The sequence below is a fragment of the Eubalaena glacialis genome, chromosome 6 (genome assembly GCF_028564815.1).
Source record: "Eubalaena glacialis isolate mEubGla1 chromosome 6, mEubGla1.1.hap2.+ XY, whole genome shotgun sequence".
NCBI lineage: Eukaryota > Metazoa > Chordata > Mammalia > Artiodactyla > Balaenidae > Eubalaena > Eubalaena glacialis.
This window is the reverse complement of record NC_083721.1, coordinates 85,325,957-85,345,561: the sequence shown is the minus strand read 5'-3', so window position 1 is coordinate 85,345,561 and position 19,605 is coordinate 85,325,957. Positions and strand designations below refer to the sequence as shown.

The 19,605-nt window shown below is 45.1% G+C and overlaps 1 protein-coding gene across 1 annotated transcript in view; it reads right to left on the bottom strand.

The window, feature by feature from the left end:
* Nucleotides 1-10,111: 10,111 nt before the first annotated feature.
* Nucleotides 10,112-19,605, bottom strand: part of MCF2L2 (MCF.2 cell line derived transforming sequence-like 2) — a 199,538-nt gene continuing 190,044 nt past the window's right edge. Inside the window, exons 26-29 of the mRNA XM_061192749.1 lie at nucleotides 14,881-14,925; nucleotides 11,724-11,812; nucleotides 11,242-11,348; nucleotides 10,112-11,166 (exon numbers count right to left, since the gene is read on the bottom strand). Coding sequence (XP_061048732.1) covers nucleotides 11,034-11,166; nucleotides 11,242-11,348; nucleotides 11,724-11,812; nucleotides 14,881-14,925 — 374 coding nt within the window. The 3' untranslated portion in view covers nucleotides 10,112-11,033. The remainder of the gene's footprint in view (nucleotides 11,167-11,241; nucleotides 11,349-11,723; nucleotides 11,813-14,880; nucleotides 14,926-19,605) is intronic.

Below are 19,605 nucleotides of genomic sequence, written 5' to 3'. Positions count from 1 at the left end.
ACACACTGTTTTTGAGAGGCACAAGCCCACTGTGCCCCCTTTGCCTGGCAAAGCAATAAAGTTATTCTTTCTACTTCACCCAAAATTCTGTCTCTGAGATTCGATTTGGCACCAGTGCACAGAGGCCGAGGTTTTGGCATTGATATGAATGATTTTAAGGGCTGAGGTAAGCTTACTATTATTTTTTCCATATTGCTATCCAGTGGTCCAAACACCACTTTTACAAAACATTTATCTTTTTGGTTCAGAACTAATTTGAAATGCCTTTTTTATAAATTCTGAGATGTATCTGGGTCCATTTCAAGATTCTCTACCCTGTTTTCCTTTTGTTAATTTCCATGGTATATGTTCCCTGGCAAATTAAAATATTATGGTATAAACCTACAATTCTTGCTACTTTTATAATAGCCATACTTGAAAAGCTTATCCATAAACAAAAACAGCTACCAGATTAAAGATGCAATTGACAAATATTTTGTAGAGGATTAGTGAAACTATATTTTAAAAAGCTTTCTATCCTCATCTGACAATAAACTTGGAACTCAAGAGACACTTGATACTTGTTGACTGATAAGCAAATGCTAGTGTGGTAACTTAGAATCTTGGCCTAGGAGTTGGAAGACATGGATTCTAGTTCCTCCTCTGCTGCAGGCTGGCTGGGTGACACTGACGCACAGTAATAAAGTTGTAGTTGGGCAACGGCCTCCTAGCTAGCTTCCCAATACTTCTTGCAGCTTGGTGTGGCCATGCAACAAAGCTTTCACTAAGGGAACATAAGAAAAGATTTTGCGTGCCACTTGCACACTGGGCCTTAAAATATTACGCATGCGTATCTTCCAAGTTCTTTCCCCTTCCTGCGATCTGGAAACTGGACATTCCTGAGACCTGCTTTTGACTCTGTAGGCAAAGACAATGCTCTAGCAGATGGCAGAAAAACCAGAAGGAAGGAACCTGGGCCACTAAATGACCGTGTGGAGCACAGCAGCCTGCAGGCCCAACCCAGGTTGTTTCACAAGACAGAAATATTCTTTAAGTCACTCTGTTGTTGGATATCTTTGTTACAGCAGCTTACTCTTTCCCTTTACACATGGGATGTTATATTCCACTAAGAAAAGGGTTCTGTAGTCAAATAAGTTTGGGAAATCATGAGCTTAACAAAAGTATACAGACTTTCTTCCTGAAAGAGTTCTCAGCTCCCTTAATCTACTAATTGGGATCAACCAAGAGAGGAGTAGAACATGTAGTGTTTTTTTTTTCTTTTGGCCATGCCATGTGGCTTGCAGGATCTTAGTTCCCTGACCAGGGATCGAACCTGTGGCCCCTGCAGTGGAAGTGCAGAGTCCTAACCACTGGACGGCCAGGGAATTCCCCTGTGTAGTATTTCTTTTCTAACCTCTTTATTGGAGTATAATTGCTTTACAGTGTTTAGTTTCTGCTGTATAACAAACTGAATCAGCTATATGTATACATATATCCCCATATCCTCTCCCTCTTGCATCTCCCTCCCACCATCCCTATCCCACCCCTCTAGGTGGTCACAAAGCACTGAGCTGATCTCCCTGTGCTATGTAGCTGCTGCCCACTAGCTATCTATTTTACATTTGGTAGTGTATATATGTCAGTGCTACTCTCTCACTTTGTCCCAGCTTACCCTTCCCCCTCCCTGTGTCCTCAAGTCCATTCTCTACATCGGCATCTTTATTCCTGTCCTGCCCCTAGGTTCATCAGAACCATTTTTTTTTTTTTTAAGTTTCATAGGTCCCATTTGTTTATTTTTGGTTTTATTTCCATTTCACTAGGAGGTGGGTCAAAAAGGATCTTGCTGCGATTTATGTCATAGAGTGTTCTGCCTATGTTTTCCTCTAAGAGTTTAATAGTGTGTGGCCTTACATTTAGGTCTTTAATCCATTTTATTTTCATGTATGGTGCTAAGAAGTGTTCTAATTTCATTCCTTTACATGTAGCTGTCCAGTTTTCCCAGCACCACTTATTGAAGAGGCTGTCTTTTCTCCACTGTATATTCTTGCCTCCTTTATCAAAGATAAGGTGACCATAGGTGCGTGGGTTTATCTCTGGGCTTTCTATCCTGTTCCATTGATCTATATTTCTGTTTTTGTGCCAGTACCATACTTTCTTGATTACTGTAGCTTTGTAGTATAGTCTGAAGTCAGAGAGCCTGATTCCTCCAGCTCCGTTTTTCTTTCTCAAGATTGCTTTGGCTATTTTGTGTTTCCATACAAATTGTGAGATTTTTTGTTCTAGTTCTGTGAAAAATGCCAGTGGTAGTTTGATAGGGATTGCATTGAATCTGTAGATTGCTTTGGGTAGTATAGTCATTTTCACAGTTGATTCTTCCAATCCAAGAACATGGTATATCTCTCCATCTATTTGTAACATCTTTAACTTCTTTCATCAGTGTCTTATAATTTTCTGCATATAGGTCTTCTGTCTCCTTAGGTAGGTTTATTCCTAGATACTTTATTCTTTTTGTTGCAATGGTAAATGGGAGTCTTTTCTTAATTTCACTTTCAGATTTTTCATCATTAGTGTATAGGAATGCAAGAGATTTCTGTGCATTAATTTTGTATCCTGATAGTTTACCAAATTCATTGATTAGCTCTAGTAGTTTTCTGGTAGCATCTTCAGGATTCTCTATGTATAGTATCATGTCATCTGCAAACAGTGACAGCTTTACTTCTTCTTTTCCGATTTGGATTCCTTTTATTTATTTTTCTTCTCTGATTGCTGTGGCTAAAACTTCCAAAACTATGTTGAATAATAGTGGTGAGAGTGGGCAACCTTGTCTTGTTCCTGATCGTAGTGGAAATGGTTTCATTTTTTTACCATTGAGGACAATGCTGGCTGTGGGTTTGTCATATATGGCCTTTATTATGTTGAGGTAAGTTCCCTCTATGCCTACTTTCTGGAGGGTTTTTATCATAAATGGGTGTTGAATTTTGTCAAAAGCTTTTTTTGCATCTATTATCATATGGTTTTTATCCTTCAGTTTGTTAATATGGTGTATCACATTGATTTGCATATATTGAAGAATCCTTCCATTCCTGGGATAAACCCCACTTGATCATGGTGTATGATCCTTTTAATGTGCTGCTGGATTCTGTTTGCTAGTATTTTGTTGAGGATTTTTGCATCTATGTTCATCAGTGATATTGGCCTGTAGTTTTCTTTTTTTGGTGACATCTTTGTCTGGTTTTGGTATCAGGGTGATGGTGGCCTCATAGAATGACTTTGGGAGTGTTCCTCCCTCTGCTATGTTTTGGAAGAGTTTGAGAAGGATAGGTGTTAGCTCTTCTCTAAATGTTTAAGAGAATTCGCCTGTGAAGCCATCTGGTCCTGGGCTTTTGTTTGTTGGAAGATTTTTAATCAGAGTTTCAATTTCAGTGCTTGTGATTGGTCTGTTTATATTTTCTTTTTCGTCCTGGTTCAGTCTCGGAAGGTTGTGCTTTTCTAAGAATTTGTTCATTTCTTCCAGGTTGTCCATTTTCTTGGCATATAGTTGCTTGTAGTAATCTCTCATGATCTTTTGTATTTCTGCAGGGTCAGTTGTTACTGCTCCTTTTTCATTTCTAATTCTGTTGATTTGAGTTTCCTCTCTTTTTTTCTTGATGAGTCTGGCTAGGGGTTTATCAATATTGTTTATCTTCTCAAAGAACCAGCTTTTAGTTTTACTGATCTTTGCTACTGTTTCCTTCATTTCTTTTTCATTTATTTCTGATCTGATCTTCATGATTTCCTTCTTTCTGCTAACTTTGGGGTTTTTTTTTGTTCTTTCTTCTCTAATTGCTTTAGTTGTAAGGTTAGGTTGTTTACTTGAGATTTTTCTTGTTTGTTGAGGTAAGATTGTATTGCTATAAACTTCCCTCTTAGAACTACTTTTGCTGCATCCCATAGGTTTTGGGTCGTTGTGTTTTCATTGTCATTTGTTTCTAGGTATTTTTTGATTCCCTCTGATTTCTTCAGTGATCTCTTGGTTATTTAGTGGCATATTGTTTAGCCTCCATGTGTTTGTATTTTTTACAGTTTTTTTCCTGTAATTGATACCTAGTCTCATAGTGTTGTGGTTTGAAAAGATACTTGATACAATTTCAATTTTTAAAAATTTACCAAGGCTTGATTTGTGACCCAAGATATGATCTATCCTGGAGAATGTTCCATAAGCACTTGAGAAGAAAGTGTATTCTGTTGTTTTGGGATGGAGTGTCCTATAAATATCAATTAAGTCCATCTTGTTTAATGTATCATTTAAAGCTTGTGTTTCCTTATTTATTTTCATTTTGGATAATCTGTCCATTGGTGAAAGTGGGGTGTTAAAGTCCCCTACTATGGTTGTGTTACTGTCGATTTCCCCTTTTATGGCTGTTAGCATTTGCCTTATGTATTGAGGTGCTCCTATGTTGGGTGCATAAATATTTACAATTGTTATATTTTCTTCTTGGATTGATCCCTTGATCATTATGTAGTGCCCTTCTTTGTCTCTCGAAAATAGTCTTTATTTTAAAGTCTGTTTTATCTGATACGAGAAATGCTACTCCAGCTTTCTTTTGATTTCCATTTGCATGGAATATCTTTTTCCATCCCCTCACTTCAGTCTGTATGTGTCCCTAGGTCTGAAGTGGGTCTCTTGTAGACAGCATACATACAGGTCTTGTTTTTGTATCCATTCAGGCAGTCTATGTCTTTTGGTTGGAGCATTTAATCCATTTACATTTAAGGTAATTATCGATATGTATGTTCCTATTACAATTTCTTAATTGTTTTGGGTTTGTTTTTGTAGGTCTTTTCCTTCTCTTGCATTTCCTGCCTAGAGAAGTTCCTTTAGCATTTGTTGTAAAGCCGGTTTGATGGTGCTGAATTCTCTTAGCTTTTGCTTGTCTGTAAAGGTTTTAATTTCTCCATCAAATCTGAATGAGATCATTGCTGGATAGAATAATCTTGGTTTTAGGTTTTTTACCTTTCATCACTTTAAATATGTCCTGCCACTCCCTTCTGGCTTGCAGAGTTTTTGCTGAAAGATCAGCTGTTAACCTTATGGGGATTCCCTTGTATGTTATTTGTTGCTTTTCCTTTGCTGCTTTTAATATTTTTTCTTTGTATTTAATTTTTGATAGTTTGATTAATATGTGTCTTGGCATGTTTTTCCTTGGATTTATCCTGTATGGGACTCCCTGTGCTTCCTGGACTTGATTGATTATTTCTTTTCCCATGTTAGCGAAGTTTTCAACTATAATCTCTTCAAATATTTTCTCAGACCGTTTCTTTTCCTCTTCTTCTGGGACCCCTATAATTTGAATGTTGGTGCATTTAATGTTGTCCCAGAGGTCTCTGAGACTGTCCTCAATTCTTTTCATTCTTTTTTCTTTATTCTGCTCTGTGGTAGTCATTTCCACTATTTTATCGTCCAGGTCACTTATCCATTCTTCTGCCTCACTTATTCTGCTATTGATTCCTTCTAGAGAATTTTTAATTTCACTTATTGTGTTGTTCATCATTGTTTGTTTTCTCTTTAGTTCTTCTAGGTCCTTATTAAACATTTCTTGTATTTTCTCCATTCTGTTTCCAAAATTTTGGATCACCTTTACTATCATTACTCTGAATTCTTTTTCAGGTAGACTGCCTATGTCCTCTTCATTTGTTTGGTCTGGTGGGTTTTTACCTTGCTCCTTCATCTGCTGCATAGTTCTCTGTCTTCCCATTTTGCTTAACTTACTGTGTTTGTGGTCTCCTTTTCATAGGCTGCAGGTTCGTAGTTCCCATTGTTTTTGGTATCTGTCCTCAGTGGGTAAGGTTGGTTCAGTGGCTTGTGTAGGCTTCCTGGTGGAGGGGACTGGTGTCTCTGTTCTGGTGGATTAGGCTGGATCTTGTCTTTCTGGTGGGTGGGGTTGCGTCTGGTTGTGTGTTTTGGGGTGTCTGTGAACTTAGTATGATTTCAGGCAGCCTCTCTGCTAATGGGTCGGGTTGTGTTCTTGTCTTGCTAGTTGTTTGGCATGGTGTATCCAGCACTGTAGCTTGCTGGCCGTTGGGTGGAGCTGGGTCTTAGCGTTGAGACAGAGATCTCTGGGAGAGCTCTCGCCAATTGATATTACTTGGAGCTGGGAGGTCTCTGGTGGTCCAATGTCCTGAACTTGGCTCTCCCACCTCAGAGGCTCAGGCCTGACACCAGGCTGCAGCACCAAGACCCTGTCAGTCACTTGGCTTAGAAGAAAAGGGAGAAAAAAAGAAAGAAAAATTTTTTTTAATTAAAAAATTAAAATTTAAAAATTATTAAAATTAAAGAAATAAAAAAGTAATAGAAAAAAAAGAGAGCAACTAAACCAATAAATAAATCCAGCAGTGATAACAAGTGTTAAAAACTATACTAAGGTAAACATAAAAATCAGAAACAAGTCATTCGCAAAGAGCAAACCCCAAGTCTACAGTTGCTCCCAAAGTCCACCGCCTCAATTTTGGAATGATTCGTTGTCTATTCAGGTATTCCACAGATGCAGGGTACCTCAAGTTGATTGTGGGGATTTAATCCACTGCTGCTGAGGCTGCTGGGAGAAATTTTCCTTTCTCTTCTTTTGTTCGCACAGTTCCTGGGGTTCAGCTTTGGATTTGGCCCTGCCTCTGCATGTAGGTTCCCCTCAGGTTTCTGTTCCCGCCCAGAGAGGATGGAGTTAAAGCAGTGGCTGATTAGGGGGCTCTGGCTCACTCAGGCCGGGGGGGAGGGAGGCGTACGGTAGTTATAATTGGAATGCGGGGCGAGCCTGTGGCAGCAGAGGCCAATGTAATGTTGCACCAGCCTGAAGTGTGCCGTGTGTTCTCCCAGGGACGTTGTCCCTGGATCATGAGACCCTGGCAGTGGCAGGCTGCACAGGCTCCCAGGAGGAGGCATGTGGATAGTGACCTATGCTTGCACACAGGCTTCTTGGTGGCTGCAGCAGCAGTGTTAGCGTTTCATGCCCGGCTCTGGTGTCCGCGCTGATAGCTGCGGCTTGCGCCCGTCTATGGAGCTCATTTAGGCAGTGCTCTGAATCCCCTCTCCTCGTGCACCCCGAAACAATGGTCTCTTGCCTCTTAGGCAGTTCCAGACTTTTTCCCAGACTCCCTCCCGGCTAGCTGTGGCACATTAGCCCCCTTCAGGCTGTGTTCACGTAGCCAACCCCGGTCCTCTCTCTGGGATCTGACCTCGGAAGCCCGAGCCTCAGCTTCCAGCATCTCAGGCTGGTGAGTGCTGGTCGGCACCAATCCTCTGTGCAGAAATCTCTCCGCTTTGCCGTCTGCACCCCTGTGGCTGCGCTCTTTTCCATGGCTCCGAAGCTTCCCCCATGCCCACCCCCAGTCTCCACCAGTGAAGGGGCTTCCTAGTGTGTGGAAACTTTTCCTCCTTCACAGCTCCCGTCCCTATTCTTTTGTCTCTGTTTTTTCTTTTGCCCTACTCAGGTATGTGGGGACTTTCTTGCATTTGGGAAGTCTGAGGTCTTCTGCCAGCGTTCAGTAGGCATTCTGTAGGAGTTGTTCCACATGTAGATGTATTTTTGATGTATTTGTGGGGAGGAAGGTGATCTCCACATCTTACTTCTCTGCCATCTTGAAGGTCCCCCCCTCCCTGTGTAGTATTTTTAAAGTGTATTTATTTTTAGATAATTCTTTTTCATTGTGGGATTAACTCATTGAATTCTTACACTCTTCTGCCTATGCTGCAAAATATACTCTGGGAAGTGCTGGTTTAGAGGATCTCTAACTTTTCGCATCATTTCATAGTGCATGGCTGGTGTTTAGTGTGGACTCAGATTCTGCCAGATTTTACAGATCCTGGGCCAGAGTACTTTCACCTGAGGCTACCGCATTCCCACTCCTCAGCAACGTGTTGAAATGAGTCCCTCTAGTGGGCAACAGGTGACATGATGAATTGAACGACTAGTAAAAGAAGGCTGGGGGATTTATCTGATGGTTTTGGGTTCTTTTCCATTTACCCAAACAAAATGATGATACAAATTTCACTCATAGAAGAGCCACCCTCTGTTTTTTCTTTTCTTCCCTGGTTTTTAAGAAGTCTAAAAATTTCAAAACTGTATTTCAGTTCCAGGAGCTGCAGTTTACCATTTTCCCAACACTTCCATAACCAGCCTCATCACACAGCAGCAGGGTTGTGTGCTCCCACAGTATGTGTCACACCGTGTTGTGATGATCTGTTTCCACATCTGTCTCCCACAACTGGACTGAGGAACCTCTCACTCATCTTCATACCTCCTTGGTCTCTCCCGACGCTGGCACCTTCCTTAGGATGGATGTGCTCAGGAAATAGGTGTTGAATGAAAGGAGAGAATACATACATAAATAAATAAATATTCTTATGGTCAAAATGGAACAAGGTGGGTTGGAAAATAATGCAGGTAGAAGGAAGTAAGATTTCCTATAGATTTGGGAAGAACTTTATTTTTGTGTGCAAATAGTAAATATTGTATCCTACCAATTTGAAACACATTCTACCATAAGACAGATACTTTGTTGTTAGGAAAGGGGGCATGAGAGCGGGGACCCACCACACAGTTCAACTTTCTGAAAAATTTCAAACACTCTGCTGGATAATCGTGCCAAGGAGCCCCTCCCTGATCGTCTATTCCTCAGTCTCTGCCCTTTTTGGCCACCCAGTCAAAGGGCTTCTTTATGGACACACTATTTTGGTTTTCTTGAATTCTACAGTGATGTTCCCGAGTCTCATGGGAGACACTCCCCAGGTGCCTGCTGACCCACTCCATTCCAGGAACGAATCAGGGGACTGAAAACTCAGCCAGATCCCTCATCCAGTGAAAAGTTAAAATCAAAGCACCCTAACAATTCCAAAAGCAACTAAATCCAAAACTACCTCTAAAACTAAACAACTCCAGAGCTCAGGGTGCTGGTTATTAGCCATGATCGCTCAGCTCCCCGCCCACCCTCTGCTCTCTGCTTTGTGGTTGGGGCCATTCGCCTCCTTCGCCAACGAGGGCTTTGCTCCTCCCTGTGTGCCTGGGTTCCCTTCAGCATTGCCCTAGCAACTGGCCTTCACCCTGAGAGCCCCAGTCGGTTCCAGAAGCTGCAGCTTACCATTTTCCCAACACTTCCATAACCAGCCTCATCACGCCCCTTCCTCTAGCACCAGCTGGCAGCAGAGTTCTGCATCCAGTTCCCAGGCCCACCTTCAAGTTCCTGGGGGCACCTGGGGAATGCCACCGCCCACCCCTACCAGAGGGCTACCCTCAGCCATGTGGGGCCCCCAACCTCTTCCCTTGTTCCCTCTGCCCTTGGGCTGGTAGCTGCTTCTTATAGTTAGAATCTTCATGATATCTCATTATCACTTTTTTCCCCCATTAAAATCTCCAGTAGCTGGATAGCACTTCCTTATAGTAAATCCTTTCTGTTAAAATAACTAGTATAGTGTCTCTCTTGATTGGATCCTGACTGATGAACTAAATAATTGTAATACTAAATAATTCTGAAAATAAACCTGAAAATAAAATAACTAAAAATAGTGAATAGAAAAAAAATTGAATGACAAAGACAAAACTGAAAAGAAATAACTGAGAATAAGTAACTCTGAAAATAACTCAGAAACTAAATAGCTCAAAATTTCTAAAACTAAAAAACTCAAAATATAATGTTCAAAAATGCAACAACTGAAAATAAAATAATTTAAAACCAAATAACTAAAAAATAAAAAACCCAAATAACAAATGAATGTAAAAATAACACAGAATCTAAAATAAGTGAAAATAAATCACTGTGAATATGAGTAACTCTAAAACCAAATAACTAGGGGAAAAACCCCAAAATAATGACAGGTATTTTATTCTGAAAATAAAGTAATTCAAAAACTTCCAATGAGTTTTTACTATTCAAATAAGTAACTGTAAAAATAAATAATTCAAAAATGCCAATAACTAAAAATAGAATAACCATGAAAATAAATAACTCAGATATTAACAATTGTAAAGACAGATAATTAAAAATGAATAATTCTAAAGCTAATTTGGAAATATATAACTATTAAAACAAAGAAACTATAAATAACTGAAAATAACTCAAAAACTAAGTAACTTTAAAAACAAAATAATTATAAACAGGTAACTTTAAAGCTATAAGATTAAATAACTAGAAAACTAAAAACAAATGAAAATTAACTAATGAAACTAAAAATAAATAACCGAAGATAACTGAAACTAAAAACTAATGAGTCTAAACGTAAATATCTCAGAAGTTAACCTGTAACCAACCCTCGCTGAAAGGAAACAATCCTGGAACAAAGTAACACAAGTATCACATGAACATTCCTGTGGGGATTAAGGGAGGAGAACACAGGGCTGCCATGCGGAGTCTGAGCAGCTCTGATCAGAGGTTCTCAACCTAGCTCCCCACTCCCACCCCAGGAGAAATTTGGCAATGTCTGAAGGCATTTTTGATTGTCGTAATTTGGGTGAGTGGGTGGGGGGGGGGTGTTACAGGCATCTAGTGGGTAGAGGCCAGAGATGCTCCCAAACATCCTACAAGGCACAAGAAGTACCAACAAAGAAGTATCCAGCCCGCAAAGTCAAAAGTGCCAACATTGAGAAACCCTGCGCTCAGCTCTCCAACACTGGATTATGCTAACCTCCAAAAGGCGCGTCTGCTGAGCAGTTCGAGGTTCTCCGCGGGGTCCGCAACCAAACCGGCTGCGCTAGTGCAGGCGCGCCTCTAACGGCGCAAGGTTCTCCACGGGTTCTGCGCCAAGTCCCTGCGCAGGAGTGCGTCAGCACCTGCAGGTTCTCCACGGGGTCTGCGCCGAGTCCCTGCGCGAGCGGGGCTGCACCGGGAGGGGTGGGCTCTGCGGGCGGACGGGGACCGCTCCTTAGGCTCCGGCAAGATGGTCCTGTTGCCCCCGGGCAGGGCAGCGGATCCCCAGGCTCCAAGGCCCCTTTGCTGCTTCTGCTTAAGGGCGGGCCGGCCTCCGCATCCACAGCAGCGGCTCCCGGGAATGCAGGCGGCCGGGGCGACTGGGTTGTCTGGGACGAGTGTCAGTTCTCTAAGGAGGGCGGCCTCAGGCCCCCTTCCAGCGCCTGCACTGCCTCTGCTCGAAAACCGGTCTCCCCACTGGGGGCGAGCAAGCCAGCGGACATCCCAGGGCTCTCCTCAGTTTTGTTTGTGGCCCTGAAATTCCAAGAAGAAAGTCAGAGGAGCAATGGCTAACAAGTTCGCTTACTTTTCTTTCCGCTTCACACTCACGTGTCCTCCTCTTTGCCACTCTCTTTCTCTCCCTGGATGCTTTCTCCCATTTCCTGAACAGACTTGGAGGTTTCACAACTGTCGTCCAACTGGCAAAGCCCCGAGAGCTGGAAGGGAAGGGACAGGGGTGTAATGCTGCGGTTGGGTAGGGGCGCGGGTCCGGTCCCCACGGCGATCCCCGCTGGTAGGGCGGGGCTGCCCCAGCTTTCCTATGGAGCCACTCAGGTCCTCAGCAAGAGACCCTAATTTTGGCCAGAAACCAGGGGAACGCTAAGGAGCCGGGGATGCGGGGCCTGCTGGGCTTGGGGTCTGAGCCACTTTGCAGATCCAGTGACCTCAGCTTCCTGGATTAGGCCGAGTCCTTAATGGGTGAGAATCATGTAAAGGAGGGAGAGGGAAGGAGGAGAGGGAGGGGGGGCAGGAGAAGCTGATGAACAGGAATGAGGGAAAATATGAAAGAGGTAAGAAGGAAAGAAATTTACACTCAGAGCACTGCTCTCCTTTTCCGTATCTTCTGGACCTTCACAATTGTCAAAGTTTTCCATGGAGATAAACTCCCTGCTGGAGCAACCTTGGGGAAAGAAAAGGAAGAATTTGGCCGGCCGTGGGGGAGAGGGCGTGGGAGGACAGGCCACGCAGCCTATGGCGGGACGGAATGGGCAGCACCGGTCCCCAGGAACCCATTCTCGCCATCTCTCCCTCCTCTCCCAGGACTGCACTGCTTCACCTGGGCCGGGAGGAGGGGGCCTGTGATCTCCGGATTCCCTTTTCCAGCTCAAAATTCTGTAAGTTTGAGAAGACATGTCCACGTGGTGTTCACAGTCCTACCTCCTCGTCCTCCAAGAAAACAGTGCTTCCTGTCTTCCCTCCTTCCCACCCTCCTTTCTTCCTTACCTCCTTCTCTCCCCTGATTACTCCCCATTTCCCATTTCCTTGGCAGCCTCTGCCAAAAGTCACTGCTCTCCCCGTGGGAAAATCAGAGGGGCAGAAAGTACATCCTGCCTCTCTCGCCAATGAATGATTAACTTACCAATTAGCCACACCACTGTGCACCTGTTCTGTGCCAGGGCTGTTAAAGACACTGGGGAGGAACAGCAAATCCCACCAAATACTGAGCCTGCTGTATGTCTGCTGGGATGTCAGGCATTTGTCAAAAGTTAAGCCTCACACAACTGTAAGGACCTTAGCCCCATTTTACAGACGAGAAACTGAACTGAGAGAAAAATCACCCGGCTAAGTTCCCTTCGCCTGTAAACACTGCAGTTGAAATCTACACATTTCCACTTTTTTTTTTTGGTGCCGTGCCAGCTTGTGGGATCTTAGTTCCCCGACCAGCAGTGAGAGCGCGGAGTCCTAACCACTGGACCGCCGGGGAATTCCCTACACATTCCTACTCTAAAGACAGGATCTCTGTCCCCACAATGCTCCCAAGTCAGCTTAGAGAGGCGAGCATCTGCAGAAAGATCTTGATCTGAGGGAGCCCCAGGTTGAGCGTCAGCTGAGTCCAATCCATCCCGCAGGAATCTGAGCGCAGGAGAGAGTTTCAGTTCCGGTGAGAATGCAGGGGGAGGGGCCTTGTGGGCAGAGGACGGGCGCAGGAGCGGAGCGGAAGGAGCCTGCAGTTGCGGTGGGTGGGGCATAGTATCTCCGGGAGCCGGCAGCCCGCAAGAGGGAGCTCCCGACCTTCCGCCCAGAGGCCCCCCCCCCCCAAGCTGCGTTCGGGGCCCGGGATCCTCCCCGGAGCAGGGCAGGGAGGGCTGTGCGAGCACGACGGGGAGCAGCCGGGCAGCCGCTTCCTGGAGGCCTCCAGAGACCCCGCCGGACGACGCAGGGGCAAAGCCTGGTTTAATTCCTGCTCCTGGGACGTGGTGCGGTGAGCGGAGGGAGCGTGGAGGAGAAAGTGGCTCTGGGAGGCGCCTCTCCCCGCCCTCCTCCAGATGTGACTGCGGGGCATCCGCAGTAACCCCCAGAGACGCCTCTTTAGGGCGGTCATCCAGCGTGGGTCCCCTTAAACCAGGAGCAGACAGTGAGGACGGAGGGATGGCGGTCTTGCTGGAAGGCTCTTAGGGAGGAACAGAGCAGGAGCAGTTGCGCCCTTGACCACCCCCTGCGTGAATAGAAGAGCTGCGTCTCCAGGGGCCGTGGCCTCAGTGCCCCAGGCAATGCCGGGTTCCAGGGACCCCGGAGCCGCCCGCTGGGAGGAGCCCGGGGTGGTAGTGGGGCTGGGTGGCAACATGGGAACTGAAAGACGTGAGGACGAGTTCCAGCTATTCTTCCAGGTAAGTGAAATGATGACCTGGTGCCGGGGCTGCTTTCCCCTCTCTCCTGTGTACCCTGCAGGATGGGGAGGGTGAGGGGGCTTCAGCCAGGCACAGGGCTGGCACAGAGGAGCCCTCACACACTTGGCCACGCGTTGGCTGCATTATTTCAGGGTCATCCAGGCCATCATCCCCTGCCTCCAGGTAAGGATTTGCCTGAGCTGGAAAGAGGACCAATCCTCCGAGCACAGTCAAGACCCAGATGCCACCTCCCTGCTGGGGACCGGCAGTGCACATGGGCTCCTCGGCTCCTGCTACCACAGGTGAGGGTGGGGGCCGCCTGGGGCCCCACAGGCCTCCAGTTTAGTCTAGGGCAGGGTTCTCCATACTCCTTAGAGTGTGACCCAGGGAGGGGCAAATTTTACATCCCAACGCAGTGTACACACAAAATTACATTCACAAAATTAAAACCAACGTTTGTGGAACCATATTGCTCTTACAATGTGTGATGCCCTCATCTATTCTGTTCTGTCCTTTCTAGTCTATTCGTTTGTTCTGTTCTGTTCTTTTATTCTATTCTATCCTGGAGACAGAGGAGGAGAGGGGCTGTGGGAGGCGGCGGGGTCACCCACAGTCTCCTCACAGGACCCTTCGAGGGAGAGTTTCTTCTGAGGCGAACTGCATCTGCCCTGAGTGGGCCCTCATGTGTCTCCCCCATGGGCCCTGGGCTCTTGGCAGCAGAGACAACACCCTACTCACCCAGTATCCCTCATGGCTCCTGGAAGAAACCCAGAAGTCTTAGAACCCGCAAGCCTTGGAGAACGTCCCTCAGTCAAAGCCCCCCAGTTGTGCAGGGGAGGAGAGTGCAGCTCACGGCAGTCTTTTGCTGTATCTTTGTCATTTCCGTATTTAATCCCTGCCTCCTGGATTCACTGGCCATGGGCTCTGTGGTACTAAAAGTCTTAGGTACTAAGTCTTCGGTTTTATGGAGGTGGCAGCACTGAGGGGACCCCAGATTCAGGGTCTGGCAGGTCACAGGCACCTGAGTGAATGAATGAGAGGCCCATTGCCTGGGGTAGGAGCAGGGGCTTTGGAGTCAGTCAGACCTGAGTGCAGTTTTGACTTTGCCTCTCACTCACTGGCTGTGTGATCTTGGGTAAGCCACTTAACCTCTCTGAGCAACAGTTTCCTTGTTTCTAAAATGGGGATAATAATACCTATTTTGCAGTGTTGATGTAATGACTAGCAAAAATGCTTGTAAAGTAAAATGGAATTTAATAAATAACATGCATTATTATTATTGTTAATAGTAATTATGATAATACTAAAGAGAAGGTCTCAGAACCGCTCTGGGCACTCCAAGTGTGCTATTATTACTCACATTTTGGGGATATTTGTCTGCCATTTTCTTCATCCTCATAAACATCTGGGGGAGGAAACATAAAGTTAAAAAATGACTTTAACGGGAAGCAGAGTGCACACACGCACGTGCACACACACACACACACAGCAGAAAAGCCAAACTATACAGACCCTTGACAAATAGTTAATTTGATTACAGCAAAATTTCAAGTTATAGTTGCATTCTTGGAAAATGAGCAGAATGACCCTGGTACCAGCCCAGGTCCAGCAGTGTGTTCGGAAGGTATACCCTGAGTCTCTGGGGCACTCCCAGTCCATGTAGAGAATAAGCGTAAAGAGTGTTGGCGGAGAAGGACAGGAAGAATAGGAAAGGTGGGCCATGAAAATTCATGCTGATAAGGACAGGGTGCATTCTCTTTTCCCTCAGTGGATGATCTTCATAGCACACACCACATAAATCCTAAAATATTTAGGGAATTTAGTTTTAGCACCTAGTGTTTAAAATCCTGATTTTTTTTGCTTAAAAAATGAAATTTAGGGGCTTCCCTGGTGGCGCAGTGGTTAAGAATCCGCCTGCCAATGCAGGGGACATGGGTTCTAGCCCTGGTCCGGGAAGATCCCACATGCCATGGAACAACTAAGCCTGTGCGCCACAACTATCGAGCCTGCGCTCTAGAGCCCACGAGCCACAACTACTGAGCCCACGTGCCACAACTACTGAAGCCCACGCGCGTAGAGCCTATGCTCCGCAACAAGAGAAGCCTCCGCAACAAGAGAAGCCACTGCAACTAGAGAAAGCCTGCGCCCAGCAACGAAGACCCAATGCAGCCAAAAATTAATTAATTAATTAAAAAATGAAATTTATTAACAAGTGAGCCCATTAGCGAGTTTAAACTATCCTCTTCAGAATACATGTTTCTGGTAAACTATAGACTTTGAAGATAAAATTGTGGATTTTCCCTTGCTGTCCACTAGGTGGAACAAAGGGACAACTGTAGATCCTGCTAGTTCAGAGACAGCTCTTAGCCCATAGATTTCAAACGGGCAAACTATTTCTATTTTCTTTCAAACTAGAGTTTCCTTTGTTCCTCTTTTCCTTTAAAAGAACTATCTCTATTATATGAACTAAAGTATCATTTTCACCTGGGGTTGGGGGAATGGAGAAGTAATGCGTTAAGCCCCTGGGGCTTTCCTTCCCTTCCCTGGAGGAACAGACATGGGTAACTAGTTGCTATTTAATATGCTAACAGCAATCTAGGCACCAGCCTAAGAACTTCATCTAATTCTCACAGCAAGACTATACAGTATTGCTTCCATTTTGTAAAATAATTGATGAAAAGAATTTAAGCACAAAGAAGTTAAGTAATTCATCCAGAGAGATGGAGCTGAAGTCTGTAAGCCCTCAGCGCTTGGGCCCTTAACTGTGTGCTATGCTGCTGAGCTCTTTCTCTGCCTTCCAGGAGTCAGCCAGTGGGCTCATGTTCTGCCTAATTCATCCCAGTAGCTCTCCAGAGCTCACAACAGGTGAGATCTCCAGGATGCTTCCACAGGTACTAGGCTGGATTAGGATCTTTTGCTTGGTGCCCCAGAGTGTAAACTTGGATGTCTAGGCTGGTCTATATTTGAAGTGTCCATTTCCTTTGCATACCTGTCTCTGGCCAAGAGGAAAGGAATCACTCCTAAACATTCAATTACTTGCTTTCAGAGTCCACATAGTCTCACAGCACTTTTTTTTTTTTTTTTTTAGTGAATTTTTTGTTGTCAAAGTCCCTGCCAGCTTCTAGAGCAGTCCGAGCTTGCCATCTTAGACTTTCAGGGCTGCTAGGAGCTGGGGTCAAAGAAACTTCACAGTTGGGAAACTATCACCTAGCTCAGCAACCAGTTGCCCTCTGATGTGTCTAGTTGGGTTTAGCCAAAGCCTTGCCCATTTCATCAGAGATTTAATGAGAATTTTTCCATAAGACTAAAATTTAAAGCCCCCCAGGCAAAGGAAACAGTTGTCACGCTTGAGGAAGTCATTGATCCTGATCATCCTGAGGCGGTCAGGCTGCTACCTAATAGAGGCAGAGAAGAACGCATCTGGTGATCCACTGGGACATCTCCCAGTACTCCTCTGCCCCGCTGTAACTGTAAATGGGCAAGCAAAAGAACAATAGCTAGACAAGAGTCTGGGACACCCACTATGCATGCCACCAGCAGAAATGCCAGATGAGGGGGAAGGGGATATAGAATGAGTGGGAGGGAGATGATGACTTAAAGGTACAACCTAAGTGCAACTGCAGCAGCAGGTGGCAGACATAGATTTAAGTTAAGTAGGACACTTACTATGTCCACTGGTGGAAATGTCCCCCTTGGGAACCAAGACCTCCAGACCCACTGAGGCTGAAGTTGCAGGAATGGGAGGACAGATTCCCCATGTGGGTCACTAGTAGTGTGATAATGAATAAGGTCACAACTCATTCAACCTTTTGGCTCCCAGATTCATATTTTCTGCTTACTGGGGTCCTGGTGCCATAAAGTGGCCATTGGTTTAAGGTATATACTGCATCCTAAGGTTAGCACCCCAACCCCTCAGTCTCAGGTCCAAACTGCTGCTCACCCTTGCCTTCAAGAGGCTATTCCATGGCTCTATCAGGTCGGCAGCTTCTGAATATGTGGTAGGACCAGTGGGTTGGTCCTGTAGTCACATGCCCATGGCTGTTCCTCTTTTGCCACAGAGTGAATCCCCAATCAAAACAATGTTCTATCCTTGGACAGTGTTGCAGACTGAGGCACTGAAGGCAGGAAAGGCCCATGTGTCAATCCCGTTCAGGGTGAATCACTGTACTTTCCAGCTTGGAGGATCTGATGAAATCAACTTTTCTCCTCAAGGAATAGTATCCAGCTGAGGGCTCGGCATGGATCTCTGTGCTGGCAGGTTGGACAGTCAACAGTGGCAGTAGCTAGATTGGTCTTGACGACAGGGAGCCCATGCTGCTAGGCCCATGTACAGCCTCCCATTCTGCTGCCAAAGCTTCTCCATTTATGAGCCCATTGTGCACGTACTGGGTTGCCAAGGAAGAAGCTGGCTGACACCTCCTGGCCAAGTCATCTAGTCAGCTTGGTTCTTTGGTAACTTCTCTGCAATGGATGTTCTCTGGGGGGGCATTACAGTGTGGCACAAAGATCCTTACATTTTGAGCTCATGTCCATAGGTCTATGTGCCTCTTCCCCAGTCAGATTATGTTGTAATTTGATGCTGGTTATTGTTCTAGAAGGGGATTGGGAAGGGGGTGGGGATGTATCCTGAGGAGGGCAAGCATTGTCTTGTACAGTAAGTCCCCTACATACGAACGAGTTTCGTTCTGAGAGTGTGTTCATGAGTCCAATTTGTTCATAAGTCCAACAAAGTTAGCCTAGGTACCCAACTAACACAATCGGCTATACAGTACTGTACCGTAATAGGTTTATAATACTTTTCACACAAATAATACATAAAAAACAAACACAAAAAATAAAGAAAACATTTTTAATCTTACGGTACAGTACCTTGAAAAGTACAGTAGTACAGCACAACAGCTGGCATACAGGGGCTGGCATCGAGTGAACAGGCAAGAAGAGTTACTGACTGGAGGGGGGAGAGGAGGTGGGAGATGGTAGAGCTGAAGGATCGTCAGCAATAGGAGACGGAGGGCAAGCTGCAAGTTCACTCACGCCTGATGTTGATGCCACAGGTTCTGGTTCCTTGCTGGATTCAATTCCATCTACCCTCTTAAAACAATGACCCAGTGATGTCTGGGTAGTAGCTCTTTTATTCTCATCACAGATGACACGGTAGCACTGGATTGCATTCTGAATGGCTGCTGCAACCTTCGTGTACCATTCTACATTTGGGCCCTGTGCCTCAAAAACTAACAGTGCCTCCTCAGATAAAGAAAATCTTGCCATTTCCTGTGTCGTGAATCTCTTTGGTTCTTCAGTTACTTCTTCTTCCTCTTGTCACTCCACTCTCTCAATTATTTTCACTTTTGTTTCCATTGTTATCGCTTGGCGCTTCTTAGCAGTACCAACTACATCACTGCTGCTTTTACACTTGCTTCCAGACATCCTGGGCTTGAAATAAAGATACTGTACTACTGTACTGTATACAGTACTGTACAGTAAAGTACACAAAAGCACAACCACTTGTAGAGGATGCACGCACGTGACAATGTACGCCAGGCACATGAACTAACTTACGTGATTGGACACGCAAATGCACTTTCGCATCTTTGAAAGTTTGCAACTTGATTGTTTGTATGTAGGGGGCTTACTGTATGTCTCATCTGAGACTTCTGCATAATCTTGCGGGGAGGAGAAGGGCCAATCTTTCAACAAGGGGGAGTGGGCCACTTGCCAGCCCAGGGGAACAAGGGCATGTACCCAGATATCCTCCAGTTTTAGGGTCCTATATCTTCCCTATCAGGGCCTGACTTGCCTGCTTCATCTATTGGCACTAGGGGCCCAAAATAATAAGGCAGCAGACTTGCCTAGGCTGAGAATTCATCCTTTTCTCAAGTACTGCCCTCTGCTGTAGGCGATGAGGGGCTGAACACTGGAAAGAAGGCCGTCTGATTCTCACACTGTGGTTTAAATTGGCAATGAATCTGAGGCTGTCACTTTCTTCGCTCTCTTCAATGCATCAGTGGTGCTTAGCAATAACCACCCAGTTCCACGTTCCTGATAGTTAATATTTTCCCTAAACCTCTCAAATGCTAGAGACATT